The 17640-nt window shown below is 54.2% G+C and overlaps 1 protein-coding gene across 2 annotated transcripts in view; it reads left to right on the top strand.

Annotated features, from left to right (window-relative positions):
• ABTB2 (ankyrin repeat and BTB domain containing 2) overlaps positions 1–17640 on the top strand; it is a 175406-nt gene that overhangs the window by 139096 nt on the left and 18670 nt on the right. For both annotated transcript variants that reach the window (XM_047879309.1, XM_047879310.1), the window contains exons 4-5: positions 15128–15280; positions 16585–16750. In XM_047879309.1, the coding sequence (XP_047735265.1) occupies positions 15128–15280; positions 16585–16750 (319 nt within the window). The remainder of the gene's footprint in view (positions 1–15127; positions 15281–16584; positions 16751–17640) is intronic.

Here is a 17640-nt window from a genome sequence, read left to right as displayed (position 1 = left end):
AGGATTAGTCACAGCTGCTGCCCTGCAGGGCATGCCATCACCCGAGACCGGGCTTGAAAAGTGAAAGAACTTGCTGTCAGAGATCCAGGGTTGCCCATGGAGATGGGGGAGCCTCCTTCCCCTGAGGTCTGGAGGAGAATGGACAGCCATCTGGCTAAGTGTGGTCCCTGCTAGTCATGCCTGGGGGCAGAGGGATGAGCTGGCTGAAATGGCCTCCTGGGTGGAAGGTACCTCCTTGGTCCTCACGCCTCGGGGGACGAGGCGTCTGGGAAGTGGGGAGACAGGTCGCGTGGACACACAGGAGCGGCAAGAGATCTGCCAGCTCGCCTGCAAATGTCCGGGAGAAAGCATCATCAAGCAGAGCACACGAGGGAGACAGATACGGTCCGAGGTGCAGAGGGGGCTGAGGTACACAGGAGGAGAACTAATTTTCTGCTTCAGAACCTTGGGGGCTGGAGGGCCCGGGCTCAGCAGGTAGCAATCCCAAGTGCATCTGATCTGGCGGCAGCAGCAGCAGCAGCAGCAAAACCAGGCCTTTGAGGGATATCTGGGAATACTAGAAATGACGCAAGCCACGTGTGCACAAGGCAGTGTGTTTGCTTAAGCCCCTTCCCTCTCCCTGGCCCCGCACGGTGCCCCTTTGTGGAGGGAGTGTCCTGGTGTTCAGGACACTAAGCCAGGAGGAGCGTGGGAGCCTAGCCAGCCTGATTTGAGATGGAGCCTGGGAACGCCTGGTGTCGTGATTTCCTCGGCTGTCAGAGCCCTATCTGAGGAGGGGACTGCTATTCAACACCATGCCTTTCAGATTGGCCTTGCCACTCACTGATTTCAGAGCCTTTGGGCAGTCAGTCCCTCCAAAGCTTGGGTTCTACAGACCACTGACATGGCATTACAGTCACTTGCAAGGTGTGAGGTCTAAGTGAGTTAACGTTCCTAACACTTCTGGAACAGTACCTGGGGCACAGTAAATGCCAGATGTTAGCTGCTATGATTATTAGCATGACCATTTGTCCCTGGCAGAGGGAACAGCACGCAGAGACCTCGCGGTGGGAGAGAACACGGTACCTAGGAGAGACAGAAAGGGGCGGCGTGGCAGAGCCAGAGAACAGGAGTCGTGGTACAGGATGAATCGCGGACCGGGCTTGTGGCCTGGAGGGCCCTGGCCCTGTCATCCAGCTCAGTGCTTTCTGCGATTGGCTGGTTTTCCTTCCCCACTTGATGCCTGGACCTTGATGCCTTACCCTGCGATTCTTCTCTGTTTGCCTTGGTGCTGGGAGGAGAGGCATTCCTACCGAGATCCACCCCGACGCCCCAGCCTGGAGCAGCCTGGCATGTGGTTCTGCACCACCAGACAGGCTCAGGAGGGACGAGGGGCCAGTTTGGTAGTCATCTGAGAACACAGTCTGCATAGCGTTAGTTCTGCTGAGACTACAGGGCCTGCTCGCAGGTCGAAACCCTTGTCCAGGTGAGATCCTGGCAGCAGATAGTGTGTGTCTGGCCCAGCTCTTGGCCGCTCTGTTCCGTGTCATGCTAGTCAAGAAGTTTCCAGCAGGTATGTGCACAGAATTTGGAAGCGATGGAGCCAGCAAAGGTGTCGGCCGTCACGGGTCCCACCCACTCCCCCGGAAGTCGCTCACCTATGGTTTTAGGTGCTGGGGAAGAAGAGGAAGACTCCAGGAGCCTCTTGGGTCATCCCGGAGGTGTTCTCTCCGCCGTCTTCCAGCAGTTTGAAGCGTCAGCTCCTGTTTCTAGGCCTCAGTTTCCTCATTGGTGAAATGGTGAAGGTGAGGTGGCAGTAAATGAGATAATACAGTGAAGCGCGTAGCTCAGCCCCTGGTGCACGGCAAGTGTTTATTAAATGGTGGCTGCCCACCCTCCTCCCCATCATTATAATGGTCATAAACGTGTTTAGATGACATGTTTGACACCCGCAGTAGGCTGTCTCCATTGCCCTAGAATGACATTTCTTAAAGTGTGACTTTCAAGTGCCATCGCTGTTAGTAATAAATACTATTACTTACCTAACCACTACGACTACCACTGACGTGTAACTATGACCATTACCACCACTTACAGACACTACTGTGGCTAATCATAGCCAGCATTTATAGGACACATATTCAGAGACAGATAGCATCTTAAGTGCTTTAGTTACTAACTCACATTTCTCCCTGGATTTCTGTTGCTCAGTAGGGAAGGGGTATTAAGAGAATTATGAAGAATGGCTTATATGCCTGAGTCTCCAGCCTAATGAGGGAGGCAGAAACAAGACAGGAGACGACAAATGAGCGAAACCCACCAGACAGCGTAAGAGACAGCTCAGCTGCGTGATGATGCGTGGGGTCGGCCCTCGGGCCGTGCAGCCTGCCTGGGTTCAGTCCCAGCCCTGCCACTTACAAAGTGGGCATGGCATTCAGCCTCTGGGCCTCGGTCCCTTCTTGGCAGGGGTGTTGGTGGGGAGGGAGTTAATGGACCGAAAGCGCTGAGAGCAGCACATGGGACGCTCTGTCATCAGCACCACCACCACCATGTGCAGGGGGATCTCAGGAAGCCTGACGGACTTGGGGGAGGGCGTCAGAACAGCCAAGGCTTTTAACCGGGCCTTCAAGGGCAGCCACAGGAGACTGGGACAGGCTGGGGAGCCTGGACAGCAAAAGTCACAGAGGGACTTCTGTTGTTTCAAAGTACGTGTTTCATGACAAAACTGAATCTACATTTTAGAAACACAAGAATTCGGGGGAGAGAATTTGGTTTTGTTCTCTCAAGTTCTCACTGACCGCATATCTAGGCAAATATGTCTAGGTGGGGCTGGAGCCGCTCTCTGGTGGAGAAGTACAACCTCAGAGGTGCCTGAGGGTCAGGGTCGGGGTCAGCTCCTGCCCCTCTGGCTCTGGGATTGAGCACGTCCAGCCCCTCCCCTCTCTGAGCCTCAGTTTCCCCCTGTGTGAAGTGAGCCACCTCTGCTGGCCCCTCTGCTTCCAGATTCTGCCTCCTCAAGGGGCACTCCCCAAGTTGTGGGGAGACACTCCCCATACGAGTGAGGTACAAAGAGAGGAGAGGCGCCTCTTTGTTCTTCTCCAGATGCAGAAGGGGGGAGGTCTCCCCTCAGCCGAGCGCTTCACATAAATAGGAGGCGCCACGGATAGGCTGTGTGCTCAGTCTGAAGAAGTGGGCTCGTTAATCTTTTGCTCAGCTTGCGAAAGTGTTTTCTTATCAAATAATAGAGATGATGGCAGTGAGGGCTTTCTGCTACTGACTTAGGGTTCCCTTAAATACCATTTCAAGAAGATTTGCAGCGTTAAGCTCTTTTCTCTCTTTTCCTCTCCCCGTTTTTGTGCATTAAATCTCCCATCTGCTACCCAAAGTGGAAGGAAAAGAAATCAGAATGGCTATTGGGTGAATTAGTTTGCCTGTGTTCCCCAGACCGGCGCATCCAGTAACCTCTCAAGTGGCAGAGCAAAGACCCCACTGTTTATGGTCCTGCCGTGTGCAGGGGTCGTTCCTCCCACGCCTGGTCCTTCCCCATCACTTCACCCACTTTTTCTTTTCTTCAGAGCACCTTCCTCTACCCGATGTTACCCAGCTCTTCCGTACTTGTCTACTTAATGGTCTGCCCCCTCTCCTCACCCTCTAGAATGTACCATAGATTGGCTTTGTTCCCACTGTGCCCAACACCAAGAACTGTCCCTGGCACTCAGTAGGCAGTTGAATACTTTGTTCAGTTATCGAAATAGGACAAAGAGCCTAAAGGTTGGACACTGGCGTCAAACTACCACATGGGGTCTCTGCCCTGCCAGTCCCTAGCTGGGTGACTTTGGGCAAGATACTTAATTTCTCGGGCCTCAACTTCTCAGCTGGAAAATGACTTGATCTGCTTCCAAAGGTTTTTGTGGCAATCATGGGAGGTGATACATTTAAAGGAAGTAGTGAACAGTAAGCTCTTCGGATGTGGGAGCTGCGATTATCAGTATAATTACTGTTTTCCTCAACCTTCTGGAAGGCCTAAAGTAACGAAATTGTGTTTCATGCATAAATAACCCAGAAACAATAGTGAACTTAAACATCTCATCTACTCAGCATGTGTGTGTGTTCTCCCTCCCATGTACCCCCCACCTCGGCCTCTGTCTTTGCTTACTTTAACACAGGCCTGACAGGAGCCAGGGAGCCAGGCGAGCGACAGAGAAGAAGTAGACCAGATGTCACAAAGGCCTCAGTGAGGACTGTTTGGAGGAGTGATGTGTACACGCTTTAGGTTTATCACAACCCACCACCCAAGGATTTAAAAAACTGGATTTCATCCTCCCATTGGTTCAAAGACCAAGCAGACTGAGGGTCACACACTCCACAGTCAGCGGGGTACCCGGGCCCCTTGCGTGCTCGTTTGCCCATAGCACCTACACAAGATGGGCTGCTGTTGCTAAGTATGGAAGCTGGGGAGTGATTCGATTTGATTTATTTCACGTGGGCTGGAAGAATCTAGTCAAAGCTTTATAGTTTATAAGGCACTTTGCATACACAGTTCTCTGATGAGCTCTCACAGTAGCTCCTGGAGGAAGCCATTACTGTTCCCACTTACAGATGAGCAGACTGAGGCCTGAAAGGGATAAAAGGGGCCGCCCAGGTCACATCTAGGAAGTGGCAGATCAGAGCTCAGGCAGGGAGGTCTGATTACGATAGCGCAGCGTTCACATCGTCAGGGGTGCTGGGTCTCCCCCCGCCTCCCAGGAGAGAGGAGGCAAGACCCCAGGAGCCAGGTCTCTTGGTCAGCACCCCCTCCACCCAGCGTGATTTAGGCAGCTCGCCCTCAACTACTCGGGGCCTCTTCCCCAGCAGACGTGAGTTCACGGGCTCGGGGTGGCCAGCCTGAGGGTGGGCATCTGTCCAGCCCCTGACAAGGAATGAGCCAGGGACGGGGGGCAGACAAAGGAAGTGGCAGTGCCACATAACAGGGGATGGAGACAGGACAGGATCCTGGCCCAGCCGTTGACAAGCGCCCGCGGGGGCTGCCTGTTGCGTCTGACTTCCTGCCCCATTGTTGGGGCCACCCGGGCTCACAGAAAAGAAGATTGGGAACTGCCAGGCCTAGGGGCTTCATTCATTGGGAGTGTTTTTGTAACGCGGCAGCCACAATCCCCTTTGTCTGCAGTACCGCCAGGATCCCAGAGAGCCTCGGTGCTGGGAAGTCCCAGCTTGAAAGGGAATGGACTCTGCTTTCTTAACAGTGGCTTCCAAGGCTGAGCTGTTGACATTCCAGAAACTGAGGATGAGGACAGGGTAGCAGCTGAGATGCGGTCAGGTCGGGCTGATTTCTGGCCCTACTTTCATGCTCCACCTCGGGCGGGACAGCCGTCTGGGACTTGCCCCTGCTTTGCTACTTTAACATTGAACATCAAGGGGGAAAAGACTCTCGAGAGGTCTAGAGAATGCACCTGAGGCTTTGGGGCCCGGCCCAGCCCTCCATTCATTCCTTGCGGACCTCAAGGCTGATGGAGGTGAGGTTGTGGGTGTAGACGCTGGGAGTTCGGGTGGGGCCTGGGTGAGCCACTGAGGCGAGCCTTCTCTCCAGCCTGCCTGCCTCCCGGGTTTGGGCCAGCCAGCAGGCTCACAGCATTTTGTGTGTGGCAGTTTGGTCTCGTCAAAGACCCTAGAATCTTGTGTTTGTTTGTTTTTCCTTTTGAAGCCGGAAAGATTGCCTGTGGCTAGCTATGTGGCCTTGGACGTATGTCCAAACCTCTCAAAGCCTCTGTTTCCACATTTGTAAAACGCACACCAATAATTATGCCTCCCCTGCAGGGTGGCTGTATTAGAAAGAGGGTAATGCTTGCAGAGTGACCTTATGCTTGCTCAGCACATAGTAGGTCCTCAACAGATGGTAGCAATATGGCTTTACTGTCCAGAAGCCAGTGCCAGAGTCTTTCCTAAAGCTGCAGTGGGGATGTGGGTGCAGAAAGCAAGGTCAGTCCTAGGAGCCTGCACCGGCTGGGTGTCCTGCCATCTATGGCTTGGGTCAAAGCCACCAGCTGCCAGTCAGGAATTCCCCCCTTAATCTCTGTCAGGCCTCAGGAGCCCCATGCCCCTACCTTCTCCTAGAAGTTTCTAGAAACTCTTTACCTGACAGTGTGAATGGGTCATCTTTTTGCCTTAGACCGTGGAGGAAGGGGAGGCAAGTTTTGTGTGATTATTCTCTGCTGAACCCAAGCAGGAATCCTATCCAGAGACCCTAAACCCGCCCTCCCCGCCCCAGGGGTCTGTGAGATAAATCAGCAGGACAGCGGGGCCACAGCCTCTTCCCAAGCCTGCCTTGCTTGGCAGAGGCTGATGGGTGGTGGCAAGTGCCCTCACTGTGTTTGTGATCACGTCGGAAGCCCTCGCCCGTCTGGCTTCCATATGGTGAAAGAGTTTGTGGTCTCTTGTCGGCACAGACGCCGGGCACGGCTGAGGCAGGCAGGGCTCTTGCACATGGCAGCAGTGAGCTCCCTAGGTGAGGTGCAGGGGAGGTGTGGCCCGTAGGCCAAGGGAGCCGCACCCCGGTGAAGTAGAGAGAGGCCCGCTTTCACGCCGCCCCCTGCCAGGGGTGTAGGAAGGGTGCTACTCTGGCCTCCTGGACCAGCTGCCTGCCCATGAGGCCACCATGTGGGGAGGTTGGGCCTGAGAAATGCGCCAGGTGCCTTTGACCTCACAGCACTCGGGAGCCCTCCCTGGGGCGTGAGAGAGGGCGGAGATGTGGTGGCCCGTGTGCTGGCTCCCCTGGAATCCGCACCGTCTCGCCCACACGGATGCCACCCTGGAGTGAGGCCCACTTACCAAAGACAGATGGCTGGGTCCCCTCCACCGAGGCGCAGCGCCACACTGACATCTGCAGAACTACATGTGCCGTCTCCCTCCCTGGGAAGGCTCCGCGACAACATCCTAGCTGGGCCCCGCCTCCGCCCCGAAACTGCTTGAGCCCCAGTCAACTGAGCCCCGCCCCAGGAAACTGCTCCTGGGTAGAAAATCCTCCTGTGAAATGGTTGTCTTTTTATCTGGGAAGTATTTTCTTTTTCTGAAGGGAACCCGTTGCCAATACCCAAGCCGACTCGAGCCTCCAGGAATGAAAGACGAAGCGGGTCCCCATTTCACGAGCTCGTTTGCCTGCAGAGAGTTGGGCCAGATGCCCTCGACCTCGTAGCACTTGGAGCCCCCTGGGAAGAACTCTGGAGCCCTGCAGAGAGTTCTGGAGTGAGAGCAGACCCCTGAAAACACATTAGCGGCCAGAGGGCTTTGCCTCCCGGAGTGAGGAACATGCCACACGTTTACCAATTCAAAGAGTTCTGACGTGGGCCCCTGTGCTGAGGGATGGGACATGCCCGTGAGCGGAAGTCTCTGTCTTCGAGAAACTATAGTCTGGGGAGAAAGCAGGCACAAGTGAGACCCTGACAAGTAGGGTACGTGCCGTGCAGGTGTGGAGGGCCTGCTTCAGGGTGGGCAGAGGCCTCCCACTGCCTGGGCGGACGGCGGGAGCCAGGGGCTGTGCTCTACCGAGGCACCCTGACACGACGGTGACTGGATGTCTCCGTTCGCCTGAGCTGGTTCCGGCTTGCACCTGCTGTCCCGGCGTCCTTGGCAACGACACTCCTTTTTCCCCTCAAAAGTGGTCCAATCTGGGTGACAAAAGACGGGGCTAGTGTGCCTCAAACTCCTCATCCCTAAGATGAGGGGGATGAGGAAGAGTGCAGAAAGTGGAAGACCAGGGCCAACTCTCTACGCTGAGTGACAGCGGAAGGTACCGTGTAGGAGCTCGGGGGCTGGGGGACGCTGCCAGGGACTGCATCCCAGCTCTGCCTCTTACCCAGGTGCGTGGTTGGGGGCAAGCTACTTCACCTCTCCAGCCCTCAGTCTCGCCGTGTGTAAAATGGGATAATAGTACCTGCTTTGTGACACAGAGAGGAGGAGCGAAGGAGTCAAGAGATGTGAAGGGCTTGGAATGGTGCCAGGAGCTTAGCGTGCTCTGTAGATGCTAGCTCTTCGTGTTTCTCTGTTTTTTCCTGGAGCCTCTTTTTCTGTTTTCAGGAGCCAAACCAAGATGCCCCAGTATTCACACGACTGGCCTCCCGCCCCAGTGCCCACTTTGTGGCTCCCATGGAGCCTGATGGGCAGTCGCCGGGAAGAGGCAGAGAAATTGCTCACAGCTACTCCTGACTTGGTGTGTTCTAAATTTATATCCATATGCGTATCTGGGCAAGTACAGGGCTTTTTAGCACCTCTAATACGTAACACGTGAGTTTTAATAAGAGAAGTGTATTTCCCCCTCAGAAAGCCCTGAGCTCTGCCTCTGACAGCGGTCCCTTGACCCCACGGGGAGACTCTGCCGTGGGTCAGCCGCTCCAGGTCCTGAGGCGGAGGGGCCGGTGGAGAAGATAGGCCTGGGGGTCGGAGGAGAGATGCTTTCCCAACTCTGACTCCAAGCTAGGCCAAACCATTCCGGTTTACCAAGCAATTCTAGAAAACTAATTAGTCCAAGATGTGAACCGGACTAGAATTGCTTCCTTTGTGCTGCAAGTAGCATCTGACTCTGGTGGGACAGCAGTGGGTTTTTCCTTCCTGGACGGTTTGGCCTGGTGTTTGAGGCCACAGCGGCTCTCAGAAATCTTAGGCAACCTGTGGTGAAGGCCTCAGAGCCGGCATGGGAGAGCCGGCCTTCTCCCAGAGAAGAGCTGCGTTCGATTGGACAAAGCTTGGCCTCTTAGCCGGTTCCTGATGGTGCCACTCTGCAGCCCCAGCCCGGACAGCACGGCGGGGAGGGACGTGGGAGCAGTGCGTGCAGCGGGGAGATCACCCTGTGCAACCCCACGGCTTGGCGGGGGCCCCAGCTGAAGGTGGGGCGAAGTCAGGGGAAGAATGTAGGGCTGAGGGTGGGAGACATTCTGGCGGGCCCCTGTGAGGTTCCCCGCCCGTACTGAGGGTGCACACAGGCAGGGTGGGCTGGGCGTACTGGGGAATGGGGAAATCTCATTAGAGAGGGAGCCTGAGGCGGCGTGGACCTCCCCAAGCCCTCCCGGCCCCCAGAGCCGGGCCCGCACCCGAGCCCTCCGTGCTCCCTGCCAAGAGTGGAAGTTAAGAAACCACAGCCCGGTTTTCCCAGGGCTGAGCTCAGGCCAGGTCTTGAGTCCCTGCCCGGCCGGTGGGCACGTCTGTGGGGCTGCCTGCGTGCTCATATCCGCTTCCTCACAGGTGGGCACAGAGGGGACATACCTGCCAGTTGGGGACAGAGGCACAAGGCTTTCTCGTGCCCAGGGCTTGGGTCGCACAGCCCCCAGTTACGGGCCTGTGCCCCTCTGCCAACCTGCCTCTCTCTCTGAGGCCACTGCCCACCTCCGGGAAGAACAGAGCCCGCTTTGAGCTGGAAATTAGAGTCGTTTCCTGTTACATGTTGTTAAGACACTGCTTACAGGGCTGTAATCCCAATAAATCATATGCTTGCTGAGTGGGGCAGAGTTTTTTTTTTTTTTTTCCAGGCTGCAGGGACCTCTTAAAACCAAGCCTTAAGAAGTTTATTCTCTTTGTTTTTTTTTTTTTTTTTAAGGGGGAAAAATGGCTTTTGCAGGCCCAGCCCCGTCAAAGGGCCTTATGAGATCCTTGGCTTGATATACTCAGGCTCAGGTATATGATTCATTTAAAGAGATATGAGGAGAAACTGAGTCATGACACGTGGATCCGGTCTCCCCGTTGCTGCTGGATGAGACACTTGGCCTCGTGGGGTTTCTATTTCCTCCCCTAGCAACTAAGAGGACTTGGTCAGGCAGTTCCCAGCCTCTCCACGTAGAAGCCCCGTTTATACTGGTACGTTTCCTGAACATTCCCAGGTGACGGTAGTGGCTGTTTTATGCACAGAAAGACACACACTGCCAGTCAATGACTGTTTTAGGTGGCTTGGTTTGTCACAGCAGCAACCCCACCTGATGTGTGTGTGTTCATGCGGGTGATGGTTTTAAGGTTAGGCCACCAACAACACTTGGGGTGGCCAGGGGGGTGCAGGTCCCTGGTGGTAATTCCATGCCCGCCTCCCACCTCACACGTTCGTGAGTCTGTGTCCCTTGCTGTCACCCCGTCCCCTGTGTGAGATCCTTGACTGCCAAGGCCCAGAACCTGCACTGCCAGAAACAGCTTCCGGATCCCACTCAACATGGTGGTTGCATTTGTTTTGTCTGTTTTATGAGCTGGGACGGAGTGGGTGATGGGCAGTTTGCTGGCAGGCTTTTGCAAGCTTTGCGTGTTTATACTTGCTGGAGGGCCGGGGGAGGGGAGAGTTGGCTGGACTTGAAGAAGGCCACGGCTGAGGCATTTAGTAGGACCAGATTCCTATAGGCTTTTTTGCTAGTATGTGTTTTCTCTATCAGCAGATACTAACGTAGTACTAATAGTTAACCTCTACTGAGAACTTGGCGTGTGCCAAATGCTGTGCTAAGCACTTTGCATACATGCTTCTTGTGAGGCGGTCCTATTGTCTATACCCATTTTGCTGATGGCACAGCTGAGGCTGAGGGTGGGGTAACTTGGGCAGGATCATGACTGAATTCATTGGGAGGGACACCGGATCCCAACCCAGGAGGTCTTCTCTGGAACCCAGGGTCTTGATCACTGCAGATAGATACAGCTATTGTCATGTGGAGTCTAGGAGACCGCAAAAGAGATTCTCACAACGGAGAAAACATCTAGAAGCTACTGACATCCCTTCTTTAATAGGAACACAGGCCCAAAGAGTGTACTGATCTGCCCCGGGTTCTAGAGTCAACGCACCTGCTTCCAGGACAGGGAGGTTTTCTCCCAGCGAGGACACTGCGGGGCAGGGGGTAGGAGCCTCAGTTTGCTGGGCCAGGCAGGTACATTCAAAGCATACACGATTGTGGAAATGGCCAGACCGTGTGCCGCCAGAGGCAGAATCCCAGCCCCATGCTCAGCCCAAGAACAGATTTGTCTTAAGGTAGTGATGCTCGAAGTGTGGTCTGGGAACCCCTGGGGTCCTGAGACTTTTCAGGAGTCTACAGAGTCAAAATTATTTTCATAATAAGAAGGGGTTATTTGCCTTTTCACTCTCATTTCCCCACAAATGTCCAGGGGAGCTTTCTAGAGGCTGTGTGACGTGTGATAACAGTATCACTGATGGCTGATGGGGGATGTGAACTTGCATGTTCAGATGTTTCAACATTTTCTGTTTTGATTTCTGATACAGTAAATAGTGGTAGGATAACGCACATAAACAAAAGCTCTTTGGAGGCCTCAATAATTTGTAAGAGTACAAAGGGCGTCCTGTGACCAGAACACTCCAGAACGACTATTGAGAGGTACTGGACCCAGCAAGGGGGAAACCTGGCGACAGAGTGGCAGCACAAAGGGGGTTCCTTCAGCCCTGCCCCCTCTCCCTGCCTCGGGCACAGCAGATGCCCGCCCTAGCCATGAAAGGCTTGTGGCCAAGCTCAGCGTAGAAGAACAGCAAGAGGAGGGAAACAGCCTTTTTCTTTGGGAGGGATAAAAGCTGGAGACCCTGAGGACAATGCAGAGGTCAGTCATTCCTAGCCTTGCTCCTCTGGAGCCCTTTCACCCTGCAGTTAGGATGTAGCCGCCGCCAGTACAGATGGGAGTTTTTATAGGGATTTTCCAGAATGTCCAGAAATACAGGCCAGCTTCTCAGCATGTTCAGTGGGCTAGATGAAATTACCAGAAAGGAAATAGGAGCCTGGAACCCACAGGTTAAGGGAAGGATGTTACTGAGTAAGTCCGTGAATTGCTTGTCATTTTATCCTCTTTTGGACCACAGGGTCAATGGGTAGGCCAAGGAAAAGAGCCTGAAGAGGTCAGTTTGGGGGCTGGTACCGCCTTGTTTGTGGACAGGTGGATGCCAGCCACTACCCCAGAGGCAGAGGGACACTCTTAACCCTGGAGGATTTCTGTATGTTGAGAATATCAGCCAGTGTTCAATTCAGGAACCAGAAACCACTCTAGGTATTTTAAGCAGGAAGGGATCTAATGCAAGGAATTAGATGCCAACAGAATCATTAGAAGGGCTCAAGGATCGGGCTCAAGGACAAAACCGAACGCATCCAACCAAGGGGACTTCTCCCTCTGAGACATTCCCTGGAAATGCAACTCAGCACTGAAGCTGCAGTCAAGAAATCTTTGTCGTCACTTTCAGTAACGCTACCACTGCCTTTGAAGCACTCGGGAAGGTGGAAAATGGACACTGGAATGTTGTATGAGAAAAGAAAAAATAGACCTCATGCTTCATGACCTGGCTTGCTACCAGAAACAGGCAAAGGGGGCACAAGTATGGCCTCTGTCTCACATCCATTTACCAGATCTCATGGAACTACATATTAATGGCAAAACCTAATTTGCATCCAGAACCCCAGCTGCAAAGGAGTCTGGGAAGTGTAGTTTTCAGCTTTTTATGTCTCCAACAAAGACAGCAAAATGGAGGCTGAATGAGCCAATCCCCAATACCTGCCCACCAAAGTTATTGATACTGTTTTTTTCATGTGTTGAGTTCTAAGAGGCACAGAGCATATGAATCATAACACCATCTGATTAGACTTGGTGATTCCCCAAGTTCCCTCTTGGATTTCCCCTAGTGCAGCTGGGAGATGCCACTTGGAGCTTCAGTGACCGTACTTGGCACTTGGTCTTGGCTGTTGGCCACAACAGGGAAGAATGGCTGGCAAATCCATGAACTATCTTTTCATTTATACTTCAGTCCCAATGCTGGTGGTTTAGATAAAGCCTTCCCCTTGGATCCAAAGGACTGTTATATATAGAATCATGTCTCTGAGTTTGCCTTCTAGCGCTGCAATGCAAGAATTGGAAAATCCAAGAATATTTACAGAGAATTCAAATGGGCATATATAATCAAGAAAATTGTTATAAACAGAGGAGTAGTGCACAAATGGCTTGTTGTTTCTTCCCACATTCTACAGGCTTCTTCCATAGAGTCTTGGCTTTCCCACTCTAGCAAGTCGACACTGTGCCCTTGAAAATTACATGCCATTCTTTTCTGGGCAGAAATAGGAGTTGGTCCAGAATTAAAAACTTAAGACGCATCGTAGTAAGTTCCTGAAGCTCGGCCATACTTTTAGTCATTCAGCCAGCGTTTATTGAGGACCTATTACCTTCAGGTCCCATGCTGGGGATATTTGGGAGTACACAGACATGAACAAGCCATCGTTTTTGTCCTGAGGCAGAATAGTCTACTCAGGAAGATGAGATACATCCAATGATGGAAGAGCAAGTTCTAAGGGATCTTGGATCTTGGAGTGGGAGGGCTTCTGGAAAGAGGTGGTACTGGAACTGAGCCTTGAAGGGTAAACAGGATTTAGACGGGCCGAGGCGAGAGCAGATTCATTCTCTTGAGGAGGTAGGAAGGGCAGGTGTCTGCTGGTCTGCTGTGTCCTGGTGAATGTTGTGAGCCAGGACTGGAAATGGGTTGGGGTGAGGGCACCCTTGAAGCCAGGGACAGCCAGGCTTCCCCAGCTCGTGACTCGTCCTCACCACTGCAGTTACTACACTTGGACCCTGATACATTTTCTGAAATGACAGAGCCCAGAATGTCAAAATAGCTTCCCAGGTAACCACCTGCAGGGTTACATCTGGTTTCATTTTGTTTAAAAAATAAATAAAAGCATCGTTTGTCCTCAATGAGAGAAGTTCTTAAAATTTTGACAATATCCTAAGCATTCGGAAACCTGAGACCAGAGATCTGAGGGTCTCAACGTTGATTCCCTGCAGTCGACTGACTTAGTGACTGAAAAAGGAGAATGGAAGTCTTTTTCCCGGTCCCAGTACCTCTCTGCATGTCTAGGAGTAAGATGGTGGTGACAGCAGAGGCCTAACGCTCCAGGAGCCCAGGACGTCCGAGGGCGTGGGGTGCAGAGGCATCAGGAGGGCGGGGAGCACACACAGGAACAAGAGGTGGACTCAGGCTGTCATTAGAGAGAACAGCCACAAGGGGCAGCGCGCCAGGGCTGCCTCACCCTTGTGACCAGGCAAGGAATGTTGTGGGCAGAGCAGGCTGGTTGTCCATCGAGTCATAAAGCTGAAAACTGGCTGTCAGGGCCGCCCGCGGCAGTGAGATCCACTGGACTGTGAAGTGGTCTCCCGAGGAGGTCTTCGCCATGGGAGACTTGCCAGAACTCACGGAGGACAGGAGGGTAGGACAGGAGGAAAGCCGCTCTCGGATGAAATGTAGATCCAGCACGATGGGGGTGGGAGGGCCTGGGGCAGGGAGAGGGCAGGACCCTGCGTGGGGGTGCAGCTGTATTGCCCAATGCCCCCCGGGCACCAGTCACATGCCTTGTGCATGGCGCCCCCTGGTGACACAGGGAATACCTTGGGAATGGTGCCCCCTGGAGTTTGCAACTCAGAGGCCTCAGGAGCAGAAGTCTCTCCCTGCTTCCACCTAGCGCCCCACGTCGCTGTGGCTGTGGGTTCTTCGTGTTGGGCCCCGAGACTCTTCCTCCCCGTAGGACTTGGAGCGGTGGCAGCTCTGGCCTGTCATAGGAAGTGACGTGGGGCCCACCTCAGCCCAGGTGCAGGTTGAGGAAGGAATGACATCAACTATGCATGTGTAGTGTGATCCACATCATCTGACACAGCTTCACGACAACCCTGAGAAGCAGGTGTTACCCCATCTCACAGATACAGGGAGCAGGCCCGGGCTGTGTTTGTGGTGATGGAACACAGCTGCTAACGGCAAAGCTGGGTTGGGGGCCCGCCCGGGTCTGTTGGACTCTGTCCCCTGCACGCACCCACCACCCGGGAGGCAGTCTCTCCCTTCTGCAGACAGAGACCCAGAGACCCCATCTGAATTCTTTGGGGAGGGGGGATGGGAGCTCCCAACTTGACTCACCGGCAAACGCCTTGTTTCACTGGTCACCTCAGGCCCTCAGTTCCACACGTGGCCTATGACGGGAATTTCTCCCGACCCAGGACAGTGTCTGTGGAATGGGGCACACTGGGGTCTCAGCGAGGAGAGGGAGCCAGCCCCCTCCACACCTCTCAGCCTGAAGGTTACGGGTGACCGGCCTCTACAGCCGTTCCCTGAGCGTGCGTGGGAGGGGGCCCCCCACCGGCCTGACCCTCTCTCTCTGCTGCCTCACAGGCCCTTCATGCTGCTGCCGCCACTGATGGAGTGGATGCGCGTGGCCATCACCTACGCGGAGCATCGCCGCAGCCTCACCGTGGACAGCGGCGACATCCGGCAGGCCGCCCGGCTGCTGCTGCCCGGCCTGGACTGTGAGCCCCGGCAGCTCAAGTACGGACCTGGGGAGGAGCGAGGCTGAAGGGCTTGGGCTCCGCGCCGGGCTTCCCTCACCCCTCCCGCTCCTGGAGGTTGGGAGGACCCCCCCATCCCCCTGCCGTGGTGCCCCTGCGTGACCACGCCTGTCAGAACTAATCACTCCCGACCTTGGCTGCTTTCTGGGTTCATCTTCTAAAGCCGCTGGTCGGGTGCACAGAGCAGACACGCGTTTGGGTTTGGACAGGAGAGCTCTCACAGTCTGGCTCTTTGGGATATTTGGGCACGAGCAGCAGAGGCGGGTCCCTCTTCTTCTCTGTTCCTGTATTTGCCACTGTTTTCCTGAACTCTTCCCGGTGTAGGCGCTGGGCTGAGCCCTTCCTTTTCACATGTGTTATGTTGGGCCTCAGGATGACTTTAGAGAAGGGGGTGCTGTAAAGCCCATATTACAAATGGAGAAACTCAGCTAGCAAAGCGGCCTTGCCTAAATTTGAACCCAGGTCTATATGGCCCAAGCCGTGGCTCTTAATTTCCTTCCCAGCATGGCCATCTTGTATTGGACTGGTCTCCTAAAGTTGTCTGAAGAATGGTTTCTGTGGCTACTGTTCTATGAGAGCCTTGCATCTTTTTTTTTTGTTTTTTTTTTTGACCCTCTGCCCCAACCCCAGTTATAGCCTCCTCTGTCTCCACGGCAAATTCCCAAAGTCATTCTGGGACGTGAACTTTCCACACTTAGGTCCAACCAGGGCTCCAGGCGGAAGCCACCTATGGGAAGCCTGTCCCACGCCCTCTTGTAGATGTGGTTTTTAATCCGTGACCCTCCCTGGTAGGATGGCTTGATGGCAGTGGGCTTCTGGGCCTTTCTCCACCATATGTTTGGTAATTCTGGGCCTCCTCGGGAGGCCTTCAGGAGAGAGGGCGTAGAGCCAGGAACTGGAACTTGGCCACAGTGGCCATCCCGTAGGCCGGGTGCAGCCTTCTCCCCGCAGGAAGTTCACTGCCAAGTCCACACCCCGACTGGAGCTGCTTCCTCCTCAGGCTGAACCCCTGGTGGGTTATTTCTGATGGGACCTGGTTCCCTGATGGTGGACAGCTCTTCTGTGTCGTGTGTGTAGAAGAACGGAAGTATGGACGCTTGGCAGCATGGCGCACGCCAAGGCCATTCTTTGCCGATCCAATAGCGATTCCCGTCCTTCCCATCCACCCTGTCATCCCCCCACTCAGCCTGGCATAGCTGTGCCACATCTCCTTGAGGGGCGATGTCCTAGCCAAAAGTGTCACACGCGGTCACACTCACACACCTGTGGGTCTTTTCTGCACAGACCCGAGTGCTGTTTCAGCTCCTTCCGGAGGCTGGATGCCCGAGCGGCTACCGAAAAATTCAAGCAGGACCTGGGTTTCCGCATGCTCAACTGCGGAAGGACAGACCTCATCAACCAGGCGATCGAGGCCCTGGGCCCCGACGGGGTGAACACTATGGACGACCAGGTGCGTGCAGAGAGCTCCGCTAGCCAGGCGTAGGGCACAGAGTCGGGGCCTCGTCATTGCCGGGTGGTGGCCCAGTCCTTCTGTCCCAAACCTGAGAGCCGCTCAGCTCTGTGCTGCTGACAAACGGGCGGCCTCCCAAATCGCGCCCTGCCTGTTCCTGGTGAGACGTCAGCTCGAGGACCTTCCTAGCACCCCTTGGAAAACCCTTGTAACGGAGGTTCTGCCTCCACTGTCTGGAGGGCTGGAGGCTGTCCCAGATGGCGCAGGGCTGGGACAAAGTCCAGAGGAGTCAGCTGGATTTCCAGCTTTGGGCGTCAGTCACGAGGGCGTGCTTTAGGGCACCTCGTGCGCCTCCCGCGTGCCAGGCCCGCGGAACCCGCCGCCTTGGTGGCAGTAGCAGGCAAACACGTGCTAGGAAATAGAGACGTCCAATACAGAGCAGATTCGTGAAAAGTGCTAAGGAGTAAAATCGAGCTGGAAAAGGAAGCGTTGGAAGTGACTTATAATTTTAGATAGACTTTAACTTGAAGGTTTTTTTTTGTTTGCTTTATTGTTTTTGCTCTGAAGAGCTCACATTTATAGAGCTCACTGCTATGTTCCAGGCACTGTTCAAAGCACCTTGCACAGATGAACTCATTCAATCTTGACGGCAGCCCTGTGATGTCTGTACTATCATTATCCCCGTTTTACAGATGAGGAAACTGAGGTACAGAGAAGTTGGTTTACCCAAGGTCACACAGCTAGCAAGGAGCAGAACTGGGCTTACAAGCCATCTGAATCCAGGCCCTTCGCCACAAGGCACTGTCCGATTTGTTTATCTGACGCGGCCTTGTGAGTTCTTGCCATGGAGGTGACGGCACTACAATTTGGAAGGCCACACGGAAGCGTGT

Source organism: Prionailurus viverrinus, chromosome D1 (genome assembly GCF_022837055.1).
Source record: "Prionailurus viverrinus isolate Anna chromosome D1, UM_Priviv_1.0, whole genome shotgun sequence".
NCBI lineage: Eukaryota > Metazoa > Chordata > Mammalia > Carnivora > Felidae > Prionailurus > Prionailurus viverrinus.
The sequence above is the reverse complement of the archived record's forward strand: the minus strand, read 5'-3'. Positions and strand labels throughout refer to the sequence as shown.